The sequence below is a fragment of the Dicentrarchus labrax genome, unplaced genomic scaffold (assembly GCF_905237075.1).
Source record: "Dicentrarchus labrax unplaced genomic scaffold, dlabrax2021, whole genome shotgun sequence".
In the NCBI taxonomy this organism is placed as follows: Eukaryota; Metazoa; Chordata; class Actinopteri; family Moronidae; genus Dicentrarchus; species Dicentrarchus labrax.
Window position 1 is genome coordinate 9,818,665 of NW_026136708.1, and position 24,062 is coordinate 9,842,726.

General features: G+C 41.4%; 1 protein-coding gene across 14 annotated transcripts; it reads right to left on the reverse strand.

Annotated features, from left to right (window-relative positions):
* Positions 1–21: 21 nt before the first annotated feature.
* Positions 22–23,913, reverse strand: LOC127367978 (clathrin coat assembly protein AP180-like). 14 transcript variants are annotated; one of them, XM_051408324.1, is made up of 25 exons: positions 23,223–23,913; positions 22,820–23,103; positions 16,670–16,812; positions 15,956–16,031; positions 15,299–15,401; positions 14,980–15,073; positions 14,776–14,887; positions 14,571–14,677; positions 13,889–13,930; positions 13,312–13,385; positions 12,484–12,496; positions 12,269–12,393; positions 11,784–11,857; positions 11,554–11,568; positions 10,824–10,994; positions 9,287–9,382; positions 8,346–8,603; positions 8,023–8,097; positions 7,614–7,697; positions 6,833–6,895; positions 4,695–4,781; positions 3,870–3,931; positions 2,684–2,761; positions 2,483–2,595; positions 22–1,550 (listed from the first exon to the last, which is right to left on the reverse strand). In XM_051408324.1, exons 2-24 carry the CDS (start codon positions 22,947–22,949, stop codon positions 2,509–2,511), a joined length of 2,169 nt encoding a protein of 722 aa, XP_051264284.1. In that variant the 5' UTR covers positions 22,950–23,103; positions 23,223–23,913; the 3' UTR covers positions 22–1,550; positions 2,483–2,508. The 14 variants fall into 14 exon arrangements, with proteins under 14 accessions (XP_051264284.1, XP_051264285.1, XP_051264283.1 ...); XM_051408325.1 differs by having other exon boundaries at positions 4,695–4,766; positions 7,614–7,700; XM_051408323.1 differs by having other exon boundaries at positions 7,614–7,700.
* Positions 23,914–24,062: the final 149 nt, after the last annotated feature.

Here is a 24,062-nt window from a genome sequence, read left to right on the forward strand (position 1 = left end):
ATAAGTGATGAGCCGTGAGGGTAGTTTGGATCAGTGTATTTGTCTTTTATTGCATCTCATTTGGACTCACATGCAGGTTGGGGGGTGAGGGAGGGAGGACGATGCCATCCATAATAAACCAAAAAAAACAAAACAACACAGCCTTCATATGAATACTTAGCAAACATTATTTATCCACATTCTTTTTGTTTTTATGTGTCATATTCATCTTTATTTTTCTTTCAATACTTTGTTAATGCCACAATGGATTAAGATACAGTCACTTTTGGAAATAAACAACACACAGAACATCCAGCGTATACTTGAGTGCTTTACAGTGAGAGTCCTCAAGACTTCCAATGACAGTACATGAACGAATGTACTGACCGCTGCTGCGTCTCAAATGACCCAAAGAGGACTGAGGCCACATTCCAATCACATACACAAATGCTTCCCTGTCTCTTGGATTTCCACCCTAATATTAAGTCATCTTGTGTAGAGACAGAGACAAGGAAAGGAGCTCTCTGATCCCAGGTTGACCTGTGTTGCATGCTACGATGCAGTATCACTCCACACCAGAAGAGGGCGCAACAGTAAACACTCAGGGCAAAGTTTCCATTCAATACTGCCTCTGATTACAGATTGAGATGTATGTACAAAGAAGGCGGGAATTTTTTTTAAGTCTACTTGCCTTTTTATCCAACCATATAATTTGACATAACTAAAAATATATGATACATTTTTTTTCTCTTAAAATAAAGATTAAAGAAAATATGTATAATCTATCATTTAAAATAGTCTAAAATGCATATGTCAATTTGAACACAGTTCACAAATTTTTGCATGTTTCATACGATCCCTAAAAAAAAGAAAAGAAGATAAAGTAAAAATAAAACTGAACACGGTTTAATGTGTTCCATGATAAGTCCAGATTCTCAGTGCAAGTTGTTCCCAGGTACATTTTCAAGAATTGTTCTCCAAAAAACTTGAAGTAGACAGGTGGGAGGATGGATGGCCAAGCAGATATTGGTACAACCAAGTTTTTAATGACATAAACATAGCTCAGTATTAGTTTGGACAACATGGTTAGAGGAGTGGGAGTGGGGGTTGGCCAGTGAAGTTACACACACCGAACACAGTCCACATTTAACAACACAGTCCTCGTCTGGGAGATGCGCAAAAGAAACCAACATATATCCACCATTCCAAGTCAGCTGATACGCGGAAATCCAGAATGAATCTAAATACACATTTATTATTTTTTTGTTAATTTTTTCATAGTATATTAAGTAAAGGTTAACACTGAATTACACGCACACCCACACACACATAAACAGAATTTTGTTTTTCTGTATCTAGGGTTCACATTCACAGTTGTGCTACAACATTAGATAAGGAGGGCAGGTTTCTTTTAGGGGGGGGTGGGCGGGGTTGCGGCTGGTAGGAGGTCAGAGGGCAAAGATAGAAGATGTAATGGCTGGCTGGTTGAAGGGGCTGGGGCATGATGGAGGGGAAGGCAGTGGGGAAGTGCAGACATCCACATCCACAGAGCTCCAGACCCAATGACAAACCTACAGAGGAGGGAGAGAAAATGAAATCTGATTAAAACAAGTACTTTCAATAGAAATAGCTAAAGTCTAAATATATATACTTTAATAAGGCAAACAGAGATGGAGATTCAAAAACATTCATTCAAATATATGTGTCTATGTCTCTCAGTTGTTCAAAACTGTCCTTTACATTAATAACACTGGTGGTTCCCAACTTTTTTGGACTGTAATCTCTTAAAGGGGCTCTCCAGCAATGTATTGTTGCACTTCCATTAAACTGAGGGACTTGCAATCCTGACTTTTAGTGAGTAATGTGGGTCAAGCAGGAGATACAGTTACATCTTTTCACTAGACTCTCGTAGTCTGGTAAATTCATGTCTTTCAAAGTCCACACCTCCAGTTTGTAATACAGGCTTCCTGTTATAAATTTGTAATCACCAAGGCCAAGCCGAGATAACCCTGAGATGTTATTCTCTCAGATTTGTCAAAGCTCCTTCCAGAGCCACAAAAGAACATTATACAATTGTTTCCTTGGGTTGAGTACTAACTCCTTATGACGAGTAAATTGGCGGAGTCTTGTCTTATGTCTTTAAAGTGGACATGGGTTATGAGCAGTTCAACTACAAAGTAGATTTCCGTTCTCAGATTGTATCATTTTCAGTATTTTTAAAGGCCTGAAGAGGTAAAAGTATCCAGTATTTCATGAGCAACGAGAAACGTCACTCGCTTTAATCATCTTGTGACACCTCAGATTTTTCTTGGGGCCCCAAGGTCGGGAACTTCACGTTCAGGGCGCATTAATCCTGTTAGCTAGTCAAGACTGCAGGATTAAACATGGCTCACATGTGACTAATGGAGGATTTTGTTCCATAACCTTTGCGATGACAAGTGAAAAGAATACATCACAGCTCTGAAAGTTAACTTGCAGCTCTCTGTTTTTTATGTCTATATACCTTGGGGGGTTTACAGGTCAGTCAGTCTACATGAAGTCCTTAATGTTGAGGTCATCCAGAGCGTTCCTTGGTGGTGGAGGCTTTCTGGGGCTCTGGGCCACTCCAGGAGACATCTGCAGACACATGTACTTTTAGCACTTAAAACCCATTTTGTCAGAGCAGCTGCAACCTTCAAGTATGAAATTTTAATGAGTGTGTTACCGGTGCTCCGGGGGTCGCTCCCGTGGCAGCGAAGCCTGGCCTCACCATGGGCATCATGGGAGCTCCTGGTGCCCCAGGCTTACACAGACAGACGGGTGGAAGGAAAAAAAGACAGTAAGACACAATGTCGGCCATCTGGTGGGTGTGAGGGACACCTAAAGGGCTCATTGTCTATCAATGTCCAGTAATGTCCAGACTGGTTCAGGAACATTACTAGACCATACTGGACTGGTGGTCTTACCATGCTGTAGCTGGGGTAAGTCCCCATAAAAGGAGGGGCACCCATGGGTGCGGTCTAAAGGTGCGGAGGGGAGGGAGAGGAGGAGTTGGGATGTTACTACACTACACATATGACTGACAGACAGACACACACACACACACACACACACACACACAAGGTGAAATAATGCACAAACACAAGTTGTTTTAAATCACAGGAAACGTAAAAGATTTCTAGCAACACACAAAAATGATGTTAAAAACAAACCAATGCTTGACAATAAAAGGTGGCACACGACAAATGGAGAAAATAACACGACACAACAGAAGCCCTGACTTAACCTGATAGCTAATAATAGTTCATGATTGATTTACACATGCACAAGCAGCTTTTTGCAGGTAGCCTTCAGATGAGTGTCATTTCTGTGGTTGCCAAAAAGACAACTGAAATATCCATAAGAAGCAAATGTGCCAATGAAGGGGCGAGTTCAGCTATGAGGGGGAGAACCAGGTGGCATGCCTGGACTCGACTTAAAAGAATATACAAACTTAAGAGAAGAAGAAGCTGTTTCTAAGCAACAGCTTCTTGATTTGGCACTATCATTTGCCACTTCATCACTCTCCAGTAGATATTCCAGAAATAATAATTATTTTGAACCAGACTGCCTGTTGAAATCTGCCAAAATTTCCCTCACTTTGGACCATTTTCTAAACATTTGCTACCAGTGCATGTGCTCTGTTAGAGGTTCTCTGAGATGTGATTTAAATAAAATCCACCGGTAACTTATAGGTTGCTATAAGCCTTTTTTTTCCTCTCTTCACTGCCACGCCTTTCAGTTTCCTAGGTCCATGATTGGACCTGGAACCTGGAGAGCCAGATGAAGGCAAAGCGTGTGATTGCTGCTATGCCCTGCCTGTCGCTGCCATGCGGCTCCACTCCATGCTATAAGACACAGACAACATTTACCATGGGAGCACCCCAACAGGGGGGAGCTACCTGAGGAGCCGCTGAGGTTCCCATTGAGAGATCTGAGACAGAAACAAAGAGAAAGAGAGAGAGGCGCTGCAAAATCACTGTTTTCATTTACTAGCAGTATTACGACAAAACAGGATAAAAGAAGAAGGTGAATTAAAACATAACCTTGATACCACTCTCAGATTTGTTTAAATAAAAGTATGGCAACTGGAGCCAGGAAGCGATTAGCTAAGCTTTGTATAAAGACTAGAAAACAGTCTGAGGGCTCTCTCAGTAGGTCAGAAATATGCCTACCAGCACCTCAAAAAAGGTCACTAATTAACATGCTGTTTTTCTTTTTTTTTACTGTGTAAAAGTAAAAATGTATAAACACCAATTTGTAGTTTATGATGGAGTTAAATGCAGCAGCTATTTCTTGACAAACTAAGCTAATTGCCTCCTATCTCCATAGCCCCATACTTTAAGGAATAGAATTAGGGAAATACGCTTATTTAACCACACGCATCCAACAGTGGGAAAATCCACCAACCAGCCCCTCTAAAGCTCACTATTTAACACCACATTATATCTTGTTTGTTTACTCTGTATAAAAACAAATGGTTATTTGCCAACATTTTGGTTAATTGGTTGTTACTTTGGTTATTGTACAGATTAAACAAACAATATTTTTTATTAATTATTGAGCTTTAGAGGTAGGCAGATTCTGTTACAGCTGGACAGAATGTGAATAAGTGTACTTCCCCAAATAATGAACCATTCCTTTAAATCAATACCTTTGACATCTATTACTTTAGTTAATCTAAAATTACTACTTACTACTTGCCATGTTAGCCATTGAGGTGTCAACATCACCCGCCTGAGGGGTCACAGTGGGCTTCATTACATCCCCTAGGCCATCAAATACTACAGAAGGGAGGGAGGGGAGGGGAGGAGGGGAGACAAGGAGGGAGACGGAGGGAGGCATCAGCATCCTTCAATGCAAGCAAAGCTCACACTCTAGCAGAACTCAGTAGCAGTCCTCCTTACTACTGGGATTACCATGACAACCAATAGATGTCTCCATGACAACAGGGAGAAGAGAGGAGCATTGGAATGTGAGCTAGAGAGCAGGTTAATATCATAAAATAAGAAATTAAATAACATCTAGTAAAACAGCCAATTTCAGTGTATTAAGATCATGATATGATAAATAGTTTATCACTTATCGCCGACTGTGTGTTAAATATAGTTGTAGTGTGTCTAATATAGTCATATCTGCTACAGGAGACATCTCTCAGGTCAGCTGGGGTAGTTTGCATGTATGGGCATAAGAAATAAGAACTAGTCCAACTTTAAAAAATATGTATATGGGGTAAACAAACTTTTGGTTTTGTGACCATATATGTCACAGATAGTGCGGTGTCTTACCATCATAACAACATGCACAGCGTCAGGAATATGTTTTCTGTGCTTGTTGGTAGATTTTTATGTTTTTACTGTGTGTGTGTGATTGTAGCAGAAACTGCGATGAGGGCAAAAGCACTGCAGCTAGATGAAGTGGGGTTAATTGCTAAAGAAGCACTAAATAATACTGCTACTTTACACACTCTTTGTAACCATCAAGCATCTGGTGGTGGAAGGGACAGTGCAGCTGAGCTTGGCTCGCACCACTGCAATGCAGCAGTGCACTGTGGGAAATTAGCGTGTTAAAGAGCAAGGAAACTCACCCAATCAAATGGCGGGAAGCAAGCAATGAGCCAGCCCAAGAGCCAGATGGAGAGAGTGAGTGAGGAAAAGAGAAAGAGAGAGAGAGAGAGAAAGCAAAAAAAGCACAGATGCCAGAGAGAGAGAAAATGCAATGAGGTTTTAAAGGAGCGGGTGACAGTGAAACCATTAGAGTTTATTGCATGAATGATAGAAAGAGAGGGGAAAGAAAGAGTTAAGCCTCAAAGCAGTAGTATTGCAGACCATCAGTTATACAACATGAAGACCAATGGCACAGGACAGGAAATGACTAGGAACCAGGTGAGCAGGGCCCACCGTTGCCACGGTAACAGTCACCACGGTTACCAGTTGTACAGCCCATGAAAGGTTGAGGGAGATTTGAGGAATCCCCCAAAGACTAATAAGTGCTATGCAAATGAGGTGATGCCATGATGACGTTAACGTGACCATATATGGACATAGTCTGAATCCAAAGGACTCAAAGGGGACTTTACACTTAACCAAAGACAAGCAGTCCAAGAATCACACCAAAGTTTATGACTGTATGATAATTATTCAGTATTCAGTGTGATAATGAGCAAAACAATAAAAACTGTTGATTAGCTAACAGCAAGCTATTTCATTAACCATTACCAAAGTTAATAGAAACAGTGACCAATACAACTACGGATAAAACAAACACTTTGCCAGGCAAACACTGTTGTAAACAATTGAAAGAAGAAGCATGCAGTTACTAATGAATTAACGATAGCTGCAGTCATGGATGGAGTATGAGGCAAAAACCTCTGAGCACAGATATGTAAAAGCATGCGAAAAAGACAACAAGTTGTCTTCTTAAAGCAGAGCAGTTCTGCTACCAAGCTCACTTAGCTTTTCAAATGTGACTGTGTTTTAATGAAATCTTACTGTAGCCTCAGTATGCTGTGTATCTCTAATATGAAGGGAACATTGAGCAAAAACAAATATTGGAGTTAAATGTTGGATCTGATATACAGACACTAAAAGACTCAGATCAGGACATCTCCCCCTTTAAGTGAGCTCTGAGACTTTCTGACAACAAACAGCTTTCATTTAATTTCATAACCGGGGGCTACCTGACCCCCTTGGCCTGAGCCCGGTAAGCCCGTTGAGTAATCCATCCATGGCTGCAGCACAGTGTGTTTCACTAAAATGGAAATATTAATGTGAAATGTTTGTATTCCCTCCACTGTACACACTACACATGCAGAGGGACATTTTAGGAGTTTTACCTGACATGAGCTCAGCACCAGGGGCGGCAGGAGCGGCAGCTGTGGCGTCTCCTCCTGTGGACTCTGGCAGGTCAACCCAAAAAAATATACCAAACCGTACCACGCCAGGTCAAGGTAGGTTGAGCCATTCCCATCGCAGCATAAGGGCAAAGAAGGGGTAATAGTCAGCCTTCGGCTTCACGCTGGTAATGCCAAACAAAGTGTTTAAGTTAGACAGGAAGGCTGAAAGTGTGAACACACAATTACATATATATTCAAATAAACCAGGAAACATTGCTTTTAGAATTTAAAACACACTCACACATGCATATTCAGTGCAATATCTGTGTTCATAGTCCTTCTTTCCCACTTGACACATACCAGGAAGGTTATTTGTTCTAATGATGCTGTGGCAACTTTGAATAAAGACACTAAGGCCAGCAAAAAAAGAGGAAAGTAAAAAGCCCACAAAATTCATAGCTTGCTGTTCATAAATTATTCAACTGTTTCAACATGACCAAGCTTCATCTCAGGTATCTGCTTGTAATACTTCCATGACTGACCAACAAAGAAACAACGTTGTTTAAGATTTCTGTGAGTGCTGACAACACAAAATGATAAACTATAAATACATAGGAAAAGTACAATATGCAACAACATAACTACCCAGTAAACTGTTAAAGCCTAATATTACTACTCGTGTTTTCATTTCATGTTTCCCAGATTCTACTCCTCTTCTCTGATGATGCATTCATGAACAGGGGAGGCAGAGTGAGGGCAGGCAGTCTTGTCAGTTACCCACCACCAAACAGGTTCATGATGGCTCCCGTGTCAATTTTGGGTGGGGGTGCAGAAGAGAGGACGGGGGCAGGGGAGCTGAACACATCTGCTGGGGAGGGCAATGTGGAGATGGTGTTTAGAGCCCAAACACACTCACACACAAATACACACAAACTATTGACTGTGATTCATTATAATGCACATTTATCAATTGCTATTGCAGTGCACGCAGTACATGCTGGAATGGGAAAGGAGCTAAGAGTGATTTAGTAAACATTTCAGAGAGCTCGATAGCTTTTAGCTGACCCATAAGAGAGCAATCTCATTTCCTTTTTTTTTCCCCCCGATCAAAGCCAAGGACAAAGCTGAAGAACAGGCACGGCAAGACAGGATATGAGAGAGAGAGAGGCAGAGTAGGTGCAATAGGGTACCTGCTGTAAACAAGTCAGCACTGGGAGCGGGGTCTGCATTGGTGAAGCTTGTGTCTGGCATGGAATCAAAGAGATCTACGAACACCCATAGAAAGCAATATTAAAATGCTCAAACACTTGAAAATTGGTGAGGATGCTCAAGTTAAACTGAAAAATCCCATCAACATGTGCACATTAGTCTGACGAAACCAATGAAGAAGAATAAAAGAGACGAGAGGATGGCAGGCAGCATCAGACAGAAAATTCAGGCGGATGCTAATCAATATGAATAAGAGCACAAGACATGAGATGAATACCGAACCACACACATCTCTAACGTTTACCGCTGAAAAGGTCAGTTGCAGGGTTGGCGGTGCTCGGAGCTATGGGAGCTGAAATGGTTGCAGTTGTGGTGATGGTGCTGGAAGCGGAGGTGAAGAGCGGTGACGGAGAAGGGGAGGGGGAAGGCTGGGGCACCCCGGAGCTAAAACAAGCATCCAACGAACTACCCGGGTTATTATTCTCCACTGTCATCATGCCGAAAAGGTCTAGACCTGGAGACACTGCTGCGTTGGTGCTACCTTCCGAGGAAGCAAAGGGATCTTTGGGGGAAGAAGTGGGGTGGGAAGGGGGGGTAGAAATGTAACACATAGAGAGTGAAGGGGAGGAATGTTAGACAATGATTTTGATGCAAAACATAATACATATGTTTAATGTGATGATGATGATGATGATGATGATGATGATGATGATGGAAATATTGGGATAAACATGAAAGCTGAGGAGAAAGAATCTGAGAGGAGTGATAGGAGAGAGCAGATCTCCAGCACACTCCTGGTGTCAGTCGAAACAGAAACGGCTAAAAATACCAAATGAAACTAATATTTAACACCTTCAGTGTATAAACCTGATCAACAAACCACAACTAAAACCAGACAACTGCCACAGGCATCCTTCTACATAACAGAAAATGCACAAAGCTTCTGAAGCCAAAAGATACAAAATAAGTAAGACTATTGTCTTCGATCGCCATGGTAACAACAATAGTACTGTCCAGACACCACCAGTAATGAATAGCAAATCTGTACGCCTACTGCCTCTGCACAAAGCCTTGAGATGAAACCCTGATTAAAACTAAGACCAACAAGAAACGCACACAGGTCTGTAAGTTATTAAACATCATTCACGGTAGTGGCCCTCAAACCAATACTCACTACTTTTCACCACTGACTCAAACTCACTCACACAGACACAAGCACACACAGACAGACTTCCGGTCACCCACCAGCTCCAGCGTTGGCTGGGGTGGACGTAGCGGCAGCACCACCTTCAGCTGCGGCTGCAGAGGCCTCAGTGGTGGGAGCAGGTGTTGCAAAGGCATCTGAGGTTCACACAAAACCCCAGCAGAGGACAGAGATGCCCAGAGAGACAGAGACAGACGAAGAAATAAAGATGAAAAGAGAAAATAAGGAGTCAGGAAACATTTGGAGGAAGCAACAACATCAGGAAAATAAAGGTATAAGCTTAGCGCATTGAAGTAGAAAACAGAAAATAATCAGCACCTATTACAGTATTCAAGTGTAAAAAGTCTAGCTTACAGCATTGATATCGGACATTAATGACTGACAGGTGAATGGACAAATGGGAATACATAAAGGAGGCACTACAGCGAGGATTAATCTACAGCACAAAGAGCAGAATAAGCCTGAAATCTACTTGAAGTGTTACAGCTGCCGTCTGTAGCTGTAGCCACGTGACAGGGTTTGATAGAATTGCTTTTCACTGAGGTCAAAGAAAAGCATGTCTGCCTATCAAACAAGACGCATGTTGAGAATGAGCAGTATGTTTATGTGCAAGCCGAGGGTGAGTGCGTGGCTGTACATAATTACATAATGCAGAAATGTCTGTGAGCATGTGGAGTGTTTGTGGAGGAACAGTGTGCCTGCGTGTGTGCAAGAGAGGAAATGAGATTGTGTTTCTGTATCCTATTTTGTATGGACTGTTGTATTTAAAAAAAAAGATAATTATAAAAATAAATAATCACATGAGTAAATTGTGTAAAACTAATAAATGAACCAATAATTTGTGAGATAGCTATGAACACAACTCAGTATTAAGAAATGTCATTATTTTCGTAGCAACGGTTTTATTGGAGTTCATTCAATGTTTTTATTTAATTGCATTTCCCCTAAGGACACTGATTTCATGTCACATTTACCTTAATAATATCAAATTTCCTGATCACCTCTTCAGCCAATCACTTGCTTCTCTTTAGCAAGCAAGCTGAACAACTGCTACCACATTGTAGCTCCATTGTTAACAGGAGCAGCTAGGTGGTCTTTACACAGTTACCTCAGTAGTGTTTTGAATTGAAGTCAATAAAATAACATTTCCCATTGGTTGAGTTCTTAAGTTTTAAATTATTAATAATTATTAACAATTATTTTACAATGTATTGGTTCATTTATATAGTTTTATATGTATATATATATATATATATACATATATATATATACACAATTTATTCATATGATTTTTTATTTTTTTAAATTTCTATTTATTTAATATTTCTAGGCAAACCAGGCAGTTGATAGCTGACAATGATAGCGGTACAGTGCATCATTAAGACTTCACTGTTTTTGATGATGCAGCTCAATTAGCAGAATACAGACAATATCAGTAATACATCAGCAAAGTTCTGTCTACATACTGTATGTGTTTGAGCATGCAGTCATCTTTGTGTTATCATATTGTGTGATGGTTTTAGGGTTGAGCTTCTCAGAGTGATTCTTTCGTAGAGAATTTTCTGGAAGCCCACTGACCTCCCAACAGATCCATATTGGCGGCGCCAGGGGAGGTGGCGGCTGCTGTGCTAGTGGGAGGAGCTAGAGAGACTCCGGGTTCTGCCGCTGCAGGAGTGGGCGTTGCTGCTGCAGAGGAGGGGGCGGGCTCTGCCGTGAGGGTGGGATCAGATAGCAAGGAATCGCCCATTTCTGCGAGCACCAATGGGGTGTTCGAAATCCCCAAAGAAATGTACCAAAATAAACCCCAAAAGAGCAACCAAAATAACCAGTTGAGTCACCGTTACAACAGTGAACAAAAGCCAAAACAAAAGTCCAATTCAAATGAAGCCCAGTTAATCAAATTTAGAATTGACCGACCAAAGTAAAATCCAAATTAAAGTTGTTAAATTATTGAACACGATCCAGTCATAACCAACAAATAAGAAACAACCAACCAAAATGGCCCCCGTTGTAAACCAAAACAGACAATGGAGTATGTGGAGGGAAGGGAGAGAGAAGGCAGAGAGAAACAAAGAGACTACTCAGACTAAAGAGAACAGCTTGAGGAGACAAACAGGGAGGTAACCATGTGACATTTGTACATTATAGTCTAACTTAAAGTTTAATGTGGATTAAAACACTGACATTCACCTAAATTTCATATTAGAGTTTGTTCAGAAAGAAAGTCAGTGACACTGAGGAAGATGATTTAAGACTACAAGTTTAAACAAGAGCCTGGAGGTTAAGTGAAGAGTAGAGTGACACTCACCTGATCCAAGGAGATCTATTAAAGCATAAAACAAGGGAATGGGGAAAAAGACATGTTAGTTCAAGCCTAAACTATGACAGTTCCTATAGATTGCATTAGTTTACTTTCCAACTGAAAAGATGATCACTAAGAGAAAATAGATTATTCTCTTTCTATTCACAGTACTGGTAGCTTAACACACTGTGGATTTGGAACCAGCCGTTGCTTTGACAGGAAGGACGGAGACTTACCTCCCCAAGACGTGGGTGCAGCTGATGTTGCTGAGGGACCCGAGGAGGACAGTGGATCCAGGTCCAACAAGGAACTGAAAGATGAGGCAGAAACAGACATTCAATTCATCATGCTCTGCAGTAGGTGAGCTCCCGGTTGCAGAAAGGTCTAGTCAGTACTTTGAGCTGCATGCTAACATCTTGGTTTAGTACATTAATAAGCACTAAAACATAGCTATAGCTGAGGCTGATGCTGTGAGCTTTTCAGGTGTTTGGCCATGAACGAAAATATTGGACAAAGTAAAATTTTGACATGAGGATGGCACAAGAGGAAAAGTCAGGAAAGTGATAACAATTACATTATCTACTTTTATAAAATAAGTTCTTAAGCATGGTACTAAGTGGCCTCAAGGACCATTTATTGTCAAGCGTTAAAAGAGAGATTTTCCAAATCAAAAAAGGCAGAGAAAAGAGTCACAGAGAGTTTACAGCAAACAAACACTCACTCTTCAGCCGGCTCTGGAGCAGCAGCAGCCGCAGCGCTCTCCCCAGGAGGAGGCTGCAGTGTGGGAACAGCGTTTGAAGATTTGGCCGGGGTTGATGTCGGAGACACATTGTTTGTCGGAGACCCCTGAAGATAGACAGAGAAGCCCCATTTCAGCTGTGCATCAGTCTGGAAGAACTCATCAAAAATATTGACTGTTTTGAAAGTGCATCTCACCTTTGTTGGAGACCTGAAAGAGTGAAAGAGTAGGAGGAATTGTTAATGCTTTTGCTTGAAACAGACAGATCTGCAGGACACTGGCGGAAAATTATTAGACGGGTCTATTTTTAAAGGTCTAAACTCAAGAAATCAAACAACTATGCAAGACAGATTGCGTCATATGTGATCATATGAAGAGTTCATTTCCAAAGCAATAAAAAAAGAAATCTCTGAAGCATCCAATTGTTTCAAATACTCTTTGTCATTTGTGCTAATAACAAATTTAACTTTGGAAAAACAATCTTCACATACGGATTCACATTGCATGTCAAGACGTGATAGTACACGAGGTGACTTACTGTTGATCAAAACATGTGTTTCTCTCAGCGTTCACACATGTTATTACACCAATACACACATTTACACATGTAAACCTTGCTATAGCTTTGGTGCATAATGTGCATTACATTTCTATTCACATGGGGATCACCTACATACTGTAATTCACATGTGAATAATGTGTAAGTTTACCTGCAGGGGAAATGAACATAAAATAAATCTACACAGTTTTCTAAGAAGTTAGTAAACTCCAAATAAAACACACAGTATATGCTCACCCTTCACTGGTGATTCCAAATGAACATAAAGAGGGATAAAAGAGAGGAAGGATTAAAGGAAATTATAGAAATAAAGCACTTCTTGAGGCCTCTTTCTACCAACATTTTAGAGACATAAAACAAAACAAGGAGTTTCTCAGATCTCAACTTCTTTTATTTTCTATTGTGGACTCCTAGTATGAGAGGGTCCAAAATGAAATTAAAAGACTTGTCATAAACAATCTCTTACCCCTTCTTTCCACCCTTTGTATCCTCCAGACCATTCATGTGCGTTTCCAGACTCTCCAGGATACTGCTGGGAGCCTGACGGAAAATCAAAACTGCAGCAATCAATAAATAATCCTTTCCACTTGTATGGCCAATATCAGACTGTGCATCAAGTCAGTGTTTACATTTTAATTACCAGAAAAAAGTGGTGAGAGTGACATTGGGAAAATCTCACTGCAATCCCCTCATGCATGTATAAATACACACAAACACGATTTGTGTGTCTGAAATTCAATTAGGATTAACATGCCGACACTTCATCCTGTAAACAGGCACAAAGCCAGGGCACCCTGTGTTACTGTGGTTACCGGGTCCTCGAGAGGTTGAAAAGGACAGTCTTCATCATCTGAGTCTGCTAGATCCACCACTACCCCCGGGTGGAGACACTGGGCGGGGAGATTATGGTGGGTGAGTCATGGGTGTTTCTGTGTGGGTGCATGTGTGTTTGTCAGGTGGGATGGGTGGTATTCATGTGCACTACGTCCTTCCAGGGAGCAAAAAAATAAATAAAATGAGAGCCGCGATGTGTGTTAACTTACGTAGTTAATGTCAGGAATGTCGTTTTTGTCAACTCCAACTGTCTGTTAAAGGAAAAGAGTCAGAATCAGCATTACCACACTTCACAGTCACGACTCAGGACATACAGACGGGTGACAAATTAAAGGAAAAACTTCAATATATCAGCAGAGCAACATAACACTTGCAGATTCTGGTGCACTGCATGGTACACTTAAGCAAAGTAAAGGTGCAATTTTGGGTCTACTTGTCCCCCTCCTCCTGATGGAAGTGGTCTCGTCTAGGATCACAATTACAGGAAAGTCTACTGTTTTCTGTTTACATTGTTTTAATTAGCGTCAAGTCCCCTTTACCTTTGTGAGTTTTTCTGAGTTTGGTCCTAACGAATTTGCCGTAGTTGATACTTTCTGATGGAAATCCCTGTCCTTAAAGCAGATATCAAGCTAGTTAATATCTCTATTTGAACAATGCCCCCATCCATAGGGCGTGAGAGGGTCCCTGAATAGTTTGATGAGATGCATCAAAGTCTCCAGATCTCAACCCAATTGAACTCCTATGAGAGATTTTGGACTGGCGTGATCGACAGTGCTCTCCACCACCATCAAACACCAAATGAGGAACATCTTTTGGAAGAATGGTCTTCCCGCCAGTTCTAGAGACTTTTAGAGTCAATGCCAAGGCGCATCGAAGCTGGTTGTCCCTTACCTCAGCCAGCTTCATGAATTCCCCAATCTTTGTCACCCTGGTCAGGAACCTCTTGTAGATCTCCAAGGCCTCCTTACAGTCACTCTTCTTCATCTTGAAGTATTTCTCTATGTATAGAAAACAAGGGGTTTGCAGGTTCAGATTCACTGTGATCCATGTTTTCATCGCTGAGGTGCCCAGCAAAAGTTCCTTGTGGACTACTGACCTAATAGGTTGATGATTCCATCATTGTAGGATGCAAACAGTTTGACCAAGTCCTTGAAGAGGAGCAGGAATGCAGCATTGATGATCCCATTGTTCAGCTCCTTGGGATGAACCTGAGAGGAGAAAGAGAAGAGAACCTCTGTGTTGTGATGCTGCTGATGGTTCTGTAAAATAAATGTAGAAATCATGCCAAAGTCTGACTCACATCGAACTCCAGGAGTGTGTCAATCTGAGTCTGCAGAACAGGCATGCCTTTCAACAGCTTCTCAGTGGTCATGGTCCTCATCACGCCTTCAGCACTGAAAGAATACAGACAGAGCATTAGATGCTCCACAGGGTGCTCCACAGGGATAAAAACAGCCATTAGATATAGCATATATAGTAAGTAACAAGAAGTGAAAATCACACTCATTAATGAGTCAAATTGCTAAATGATACAAAAGCCAAAGGATGAACTGTCTAGACAGTAGAGGATAGAGGTATGAGGAATCAAAGGCCTAAAAGCACAAGATCTCTGAACATACCCCTTCTTCACTCTGGTGAAATCAAAAGCCATCTGGCGGTAGGCGAAGGCTTTCTCATTCAGGTATCGTCCGTACCGTCTAATGAATGTAGACATGTCATAGCCTAAACAGAAGATTTATGTCAGAAGGCAGGCAGGGTTCAAAAATGGTTTGTCCAGTTCTTTTGATCAACTCAACTGTGTCTTTTTGCAGCAGGTATAAAAGCTTTTTAAAAGCAAGAGAAAACGTTCTGAAAATGTTCAGAACTGCAAATCAGTAATCTGTACACAAAACTAAAACAATACCAAAATAATACCCACATGCTGCTATCTTGTTCACAATTTCTTCTTTCTTTCTTTTATTCCACATGTATATGACTTTATTTCCATTTTCATTTTTGGGATAAACCCCTTAATAGTTTAACATGTGTCTTTCATTATTTTAGTTTTAGCAGATCCAAATGTATGTATATTTGTCTAAGCATGCTTACAAATGTGTGTTAGTTTAGACATTTGAGACAGAAATGCCAGCATCTGTTTTCATGCATGTTTGCTCGCTCGTGTATGAGTGTGTGTACAATTACACGTCCAGTCCCTCCTACTTGGCAGATGGCCCTCTTTTTGTTTATCTCTTCCTGTTTCTCTCATGTGTTGCCAGATACGGCGATATTGTTCTTACCGTGAGAGCCGGTTTTGTCGATAAAATTGCTGAGGTTGAACAGGGAGGTCCTGGATGCCAAGTACTGAATGAACCTCTGAGGAAGAGAAAGAAACACAATAAACAGTCACTAGACCTGTCGAGGGCAGTGTTGGAAAAACTACAACAAATACTTTAACACCTATGCTTTTTTAACTATATTTCATATATCATATCATATAGCAGCTTTAACAGACAAATAGCCAGGAGTAAAAAGAAAAAGCAAAATAAAGAAACAATTGACTTCTTGACCATCTGCCAAGTGATGTACTGTGTAATACTACTGGACTAGCTAGCATAATCAATCAAGAGTTGCATGTATAAGGTATAAGGTCCTCTGCACGCTTAGGGAATCTATGTAAAGTATATGGTCAGGGACACTCTATGAAGTAAAGCCTTGTGTGTTTCGCATTCAAGTTTGCCACTTCTGTTGAAGCAGCAGATAACTGCACTGGTTCTTCCTGATTGCCTAGATATCGTTGTAAAAAGTTATTTTACATAGAAAGTAAAGGGAAAAGTAGAAAATGGTACCTTCTTGGGACAGCTTGCATTCAAACATGTGCATGAGACAGTGTTTTCTTTCTGGTACCTTGTGTCTAAAAATAAACTGTAACCAATTAAAATAAAGCCTTCATATTTACTTTATACCACTGAATAAAACTGGATTCAAGGTTGAACTGAATTGCTCCCACTAACCTCGTTGCCGTGGACACACATGTGATGACTGGTGACAAGGGCCTTGAAGACGACCACCCAGCTGGCATTGGTAGCTCGCTCAAACAGCGTGTCAGCCATCTGAGGGATGTTAACATTGGTGGTATTGGTGGCTGACACCAGGTCTGCAACACAGCCACAAAGAAACATCATCATTCACAGACATAATTCTGTCAGGGATTCATCCTCAACACGTGAAACCTGGAGGGCCGACAACATGAAGTAGTTTTCATACAAGATGAAGGGGAGAGCCACGGTTAGTTTAGTCTCAGAGCAATGTCTACATAATTTTAACTGCTCTGATTAAACTTTGATTAAGTGAGTGTTCGCTGCAGAGCTTCTCTAGACACCCATGAGAATATTAAGCCAGGAGGAAGGCCTGATGTACATACAAAATGATGTCAGTGCACGAGCCCACACACATATGCAGGCACACACACACACTGACAGTGCAGAAAGAGAAAAAAATGCTTTGTCAGCTCTCCCTGGGTGCCAGTTCAGACAGAGGGAGAGGTTTCCAGCAGTAAGTGTCCAGACCGTTACATCAGCACAAGGTGGAATATAAGGTGTGCAGCAGCAGTAAGATGTGCAGATACATTCAATTCAATTACAATGCTAATAATAATACAGACAAATGTACAAACAATTGGTACTTACTTCACAACTTTTATTTTGTTATGGATAACATACTTCATTATGGCTGATCCTCACATTAAAGATACTGGAACCAGTGAATGTTCAGGATTTGTGCTTGAAAAATGACTAAAATGGATGCCAGTTAAATTCTTTGTCGAATAACTAATTGAGTAAATGACTATTTTCAGTTCAATTCAATGGGGCTTTATTGGCACGAAAGCAGACATTTGCAATGCCAACGAAAGTGTCAAATATATGTTTATACAGATTAGTGAAAGAAATATCTTAAATATCAGTCTTTTTCATACTGCTGTAGATACACAGTTTTGTGCACCTGGGGCCCATTTAATGAAAATTTGCTACATGGAAGCTGCGATTGGAAGCTGCAATTTCTCAACATTTCCCCTGCCACCATTTGCAAGAACTGTTGAAACAACTAGCAAAAATCAAGCACTGTTTTCAAAAAATAAACATATATAATATTGTATTGATTCTTTGTCTGATGTGGGAGTTTCTTCTTAGATATTGGGGTTATTTGTTCAGAGAGAGAGAGAGAGAGAGAGAGAGAGAGAGAGAGAGAGAGAGAGAGAGAAAAGAGAGAGCAGGCAGACAGATGGCCATGCAAATATTAAAAGAGAGCAAGAGAATTTTGTCAGGCAGAGGAAGTAACACTTTGAAAAAGGAGAGGTGATATTTCTCTAATGAATTCTTACTGCAGAATGATTGTCAACCACACTAAAAAACATGTTTGACATAATTTACATAAATGGATATAGGGGCATATATTTCAATTGTTGAGGGGCAGAATAAGTACAGAATGACAATTTCCTTTAGATTCTTGAAATCGAAAACATTTACATATTCTGTAAATGCATTTTTGTCTCCGTCCCACTGACATTGACAGCTGAGCAACAAGGGCAGGACTGAATGTATTCACACAGAGTGCCAGAGAGGATTGCAGCAAATATTGGCAGGCACCTCTGATAATGGAAGGAGGGGGAAGGCCATTATATTGAACAGGCCTTGCCTTGAGTAGGTAGATACCAAAGTGGAGGCCACACCGAAAATACAGCAAGGTGATGAGCAAGAGAGGGCCAGGGAGGAAGAGAAAGAGCGAGAAGGAGTCTGTCGAGGAGCACTGATGTAGACGTGAATGTGTAAGAATTGAAGAGACATGAGAGTTCGAGCCGTGGGGCTGCTCAGTGTCCTAACAGGGTGGCAGACCGGACAGAGGGGTTGGGGGTTAGGGTGGTTGTGGGGGATGTAAACAGATTATTACTAATCACTGGCCCTGGTCTTTCTATGGTGGCTGTCTCACTGTGCCCATCCCCCGGCACACATATTGTACATACACACCTGTCTTGACACCACCTGTTTCACACCACCGCTAACTCGTCTCTATTATCACCTTTACTGTCAGTCCAGTTTATTTAATGATCTTCCAAGCACAATAGAGAATATCAGCTGTAATCATCAACATGAAAAATAAAAGGCAAATTAATAAAAAATGGTCTGACTTAGATTGAAGTTAACAGAGTAATCAGCATGCTTCTTCTGATCTTTGTATAACTAATAATTATGCTCCAATCCATCTGTACATCTTGACCAGATGGTAACAGCCATACTGTAACATCTCTGATGATGGCTCATGTTTTTTATGTTTAATGAAATCTGAAGTGACATCAATCATCATTTCCCCGACTGTGTTTAGGTATTATTTAGTTTTTTCTGCAACACCCACATTAGAGTTTTTATTCCATCCTCTGTTTATTAATTTCACTCTTTTTTCCCCCTGTTCCTGATTTAGCCTCACTTCTCTGTGAAATGGCTGAAGAGCTCACTCCCCTGCAACCTTTTCAAGTGACACACACAAACACACGGAGAGACACGGTCCACAATGGCTGAAATGTGATTATATAACATTATCATATCACTGGCACAAATACAAGTTGATATTAATACTAGCATGATGAACACACATGATCTCAGACTCGGAGCTCATAATAAGCAGTAATTACGTATGTCATTATATCTGTTGACTGGTGTTTATGGTGTTGATACGGGCCATATCATAGCATAAATCCATGCTTTCTGTTGTGGTGTCAATACCTGAAACAAACACAGAGTGACATACAAGTGTGTGTGTGTGTCTAATGAGGATTGGCTGAGCTAAATAAAGACTCTTACGGTAATCCACGGCCCACAGGAGACTTCTAATAATGAACTGTGAGGTCTCATACTGTGTGAGTGTATGTTTGTGTGTGATAGTGTCTGTCACAGTGCGTCTTATACTCGGTGTCTCAGTCTGTCTGCGATAATCGTTTTTATAGTTACACAACAGGCTACTCTAGTTGTAGCCAGAATATTCCAGATAAAATGAAACAGAACACACACGTTAACAACTTGATGATTCATCCAGATGGCCTAATTCTTGTCCTGCCAGTCCTTCTCAGGTGCTTTCACACCAATTTGCATCTTAGCTGTGTCCAAAATCCTTGCTCACTCATTGACTATAATAGACACCAAGACTTTACAACTATTTTTCTTTGTATGAAACGTGATGAATAGCATTGATAGATTACTAGCACAATGCTAACACACAAATAAAAAAGCAGTGATTATAGTGCAGTATATAGTAAGTAGTGGGAGGTTGTAGTCGAAGCCCTTAATTCATGAGACCCCAATAACTCACATGTGACCCCCAATGTTGTATGTGTTTAAATGACACCCCACCAATTTACAGGAGAGATGAGGACTAAACAACAACAATTGTTTGACATTTACTTTACTCTCATATCTGTATGTTTAATATTAGGCTGCAGCCGGTTAGCTTAATTTAGCATAAACTCTGGAAACAAGTCATTTAGCTTATCTAAGCATCAAGAAGGTCCGAAGGTAACAAAATCCACCAATCAGCACCTCTAAAGCTCACTAATTAACACGTTATATCTCGCAGTGACAATAATTCATGAAGTTGCAGCTCCCTGCCAAGACACAGTCTGGCACATAACCCCCTATAAAACAGCAACTTGTCATTTTTACACTTCAGTCTTTGTAGGAATTACATGAAAAAGAAACAGCTAGCTGTTTCACTTTGTTTCTAGTCTTTATAGGCTAACCAGCTGCTGGCTGTAGCCTCATATTTAAACAGACAGATGTGTGAGTGGTCTCGATCTACTCATTATTGATTTCCAAAAAATTGGACTATTACTTTAAGGACTGCAGCCCTGGAATTAGTTTAATTTTGATGAGACATGTTAGCTGTAGCTCCAGCAATGTAGTCACCAGCTTCTTGTTCATGTCTGCACATTGATTCCACTCTTCGATACAGCTATTTCTACACCAAGTGTATTTTCAGCATGTCCTCAGATGAATTTAAACCTCTTGCCTTTCGTGTTTAGCTGACCTTGCACAGACCACATGTTCACTACAAATGTGTAACACATACCCTCCAGTGTTCTTTTCCCTACATGACTAAATAAACTGTGAGTGTGAGTGTTTTACAGCCAGTAGTGAGAAATCAAATGCGAGCATCAAAGCCGCAGAGATGTTTGCTCTCCATATAGAGATAAAATCCTGTACACATATTTTTACCTTTGCAGCTTTCATTTTGTAATTGAGGTATGGGTGAAAAGGCACCTGTGACCCCTGTATTCACACTAATAACTGCTAATACTTCAGGTGGTTCATCTATTATATTTTTCCATGTACGATCAGGAGACAGTAATGGCCACTTGTTACAATAAGTGTTTAGTCAATTACCTGCACTGAAACACCATTACAAACATTCAGAAGCGCCCATCAGTGTATTAGTTCTAGTTAAAGAAACATACATTCATTAGGATTGTGCCTGCTCTCCAGAGATGACAGGCCTGTCATTTGTTTGCTTCCTTCTCACTGTCTCCCTCTGTCCTTATGGTGCCACCCCCTGACAGTCTCAATCTGTTGCCATGGCAACAGTACTGCACCACCATTACCACCACCAACAACCCACACCCACATCAACCCCAAGGGTCACAGACTGTGTCACTGTGACAAAAGAATAAAATGCGTTTACTTTGCAGTTACTTACAGTATTTGACTTCCTATTTTCCGGTTATTATACTAAAATATAGGCTATCATACTATATTAAGTGAATATTGTGTTAGGGGGGAAATGTTTTGTTGTTTGTTTTTGTTTTTTTAGGTTAGGAATTTCCTCCAGCCAAGATGCAAGAGAAGCACAGTGGCCTACATACAAGACGCTTGTTGAATTGCTCTAGAAATGGATACAGCATAACCTCATAGACTAAAAACCTCATAGAAGACAACGTGTCCATACGTGTGTACACTATATCATAATGGGTTATCTTATAAATAAAGTGTATGCACATATTGCCACCTGTCTGGAGTGTTTGTGGTATCAAGAGGTCAATAGAAGTTGCCTCCTGCAGTTGGAGAAAGAGGCTGTGGCTTGTACCAGCATCTATTTGCTCAATAGCTACAACAGTCTGTCACAGATGAAAGTTACAGACACACAGAAAACAAACACATGTACACAGCAGAGAATGAGGAAGCAATGGTCTCTGGTGCATGCTAGCATTAGCATTGTCACCTTTGGCTGTGTAAATAATGCAAGGCAGTCATTGGCTGATTATTAAATTATTCAGCAGGGGAGCGGATCACAAGATATAAGGTCCTAGCCCAAGACACAGGGACCAGACCTGCACAGCGACCACACACAGACACAGACAGACACTTACAGACATGAAAAGAAAAGACAGAGCCAATCAGACCCCCCCCCCCCATCTGAATGCAGTGTCATGCCACTGCTTTGGTCTGACTCAGTATTTGTGCTAGATGACAGTGATTAATCATAATTTGTCATAAGGTGGCCCCTGCTGTCATCTGTAGATGTGTCAATAAAGCTGTGAGGTTTGATAAATGTATTCAGCTGTGACTTTATGGCCCCACATCAGCCTGAACTCACTGATCGACAACATGAAATCAAAACAGGCATCTGTGCAGGTCGCTCACACAGCATCTTAGCTTAAAATTCACATTTCAATATGTATGTATGTGTATATGTGTGCAACTTAATTCAGTATCTTGAGCTACAATAAAGCTTCAATGTGAAGCTAAAGAAAGGAGCAGAGGAAAGGGACATTAAATGGTCTATCTCTGAGGATGACTTGTCAGTCTATCCTAAAATATGACCTTTTCTCCCTCCCTCTCCCTTTCTACTCTCTTTCCCTCTCCCTGGGTTTCCATCATCTTTACTGGAGGCTGACACAAAGGGTCACCAGAGGGGTCATCACCATGGCTACATCAATTAATTATGGCACCACACCCTTTCGAGCAAAGGGAATTAAGAAATGACCGGTCATAATGATGTGGTAGCTCTTAACGGCTGTGATGGCATGTGGTCTGGGTGGATGTGTATGCAGCCAGGTTAACCTATAGGCCCCGTACAGCCAGGGCCGTGCAGTAAGAAAGAGGAAGAATGACTACACTTACACTCCAGGTGCTTTTTCTTGGGCGCCATCACTTCATGAGTGGTGGCTTTGCAGACAGCCCGGGCCATATCTGATCCCGTTAGCTGGTATTGCGCAGCGGCAATGCGATCCGTGAGCGTTTGCCCCGACATTTTCTCTCCGTTGAATCGACCACCTCAGTAATGTATTTCACCACAGGGACGATTGGGGAGGGGGGGGAGAAATATATGAATATAACCCAGCAGCTTCCCAAATGGTTCAGCGAGCGGCGCTTTCCTCTTCCCCGACTGATAGGCCTGTGACCTTCTGTGTGGGCGGAAAAAAAAAGCACACAAAATGAGCTCACACCACCAGGATAAATGTTATATTCGCATCAAATCGCGCGGTCACGTTGATAATATGCGCGGAGACGTGAGTAGACTTACGCAAGGTTGTGAATTCCCCTCGACTCGTCCCGTTATAGTCCTCCAACCGTTCAGTTCAGCACCTTGGACAGCTAATGCCACTCGGTTATGTAACACCCAACTGGCAATGAAAGCTATTTTCTCAGCCCGCAGCAATTTATTCTAAGAAGAGAAAATAGGCCAGTGTAAAAGGCTGTGCACGCTTTGATTGTCCCAAAAAAGAAATCTTGGAAAATGACGGAATGTAAATCAACACTCCATAGGTCGGTCAAATATCCCGTTTGGAGGGTGCATCAGGTTTGGCTGGCTTTCCTCCCGCCTCGGTGCATTGAACACAAAAAAAGCTTTCAAGATGAAGGAATAAACTCGCAATTTCCTCCTCGGTTGTCAGACTGCGGTGTTCCTTTCCTCTCGGACCCTGTCAGTTTTGGCTTAGAGGTGCCGCTTCAGAGGCTTTGGTTCTCCTCGATCGACAGAAAAAATGCGCACAGCTCCCCGGTGGTGTCGCCAACACTGCGCAGCGCAAGATGCTCAGGAAGAGGAAAAGGCAGAAGGGAATTTCCTTTTTCTGCTTCCCCCTGTCGTTTGTTTATTTATTTAGCCTATCTATACGTCCATCTAGACTCTCCTCCCCCAGCGGGTGCTTGGACAGGGTTGGATGACACACGTCGCATCCCACGTCTCTTAAAGGGGAGTCTACATGGGGTCACTGTGCAGAAACTCCTATCACTATGCGCCAAAGGGTTAATATACGAGCGTGACTGTGGCTTATGTTGCTGCTGCATGTCGGCTATGCATCGCACAGGTTTGCACGCACAGGATGCAGAGAGACAGATGATGAAGGTGAAACACTTTCTGGTA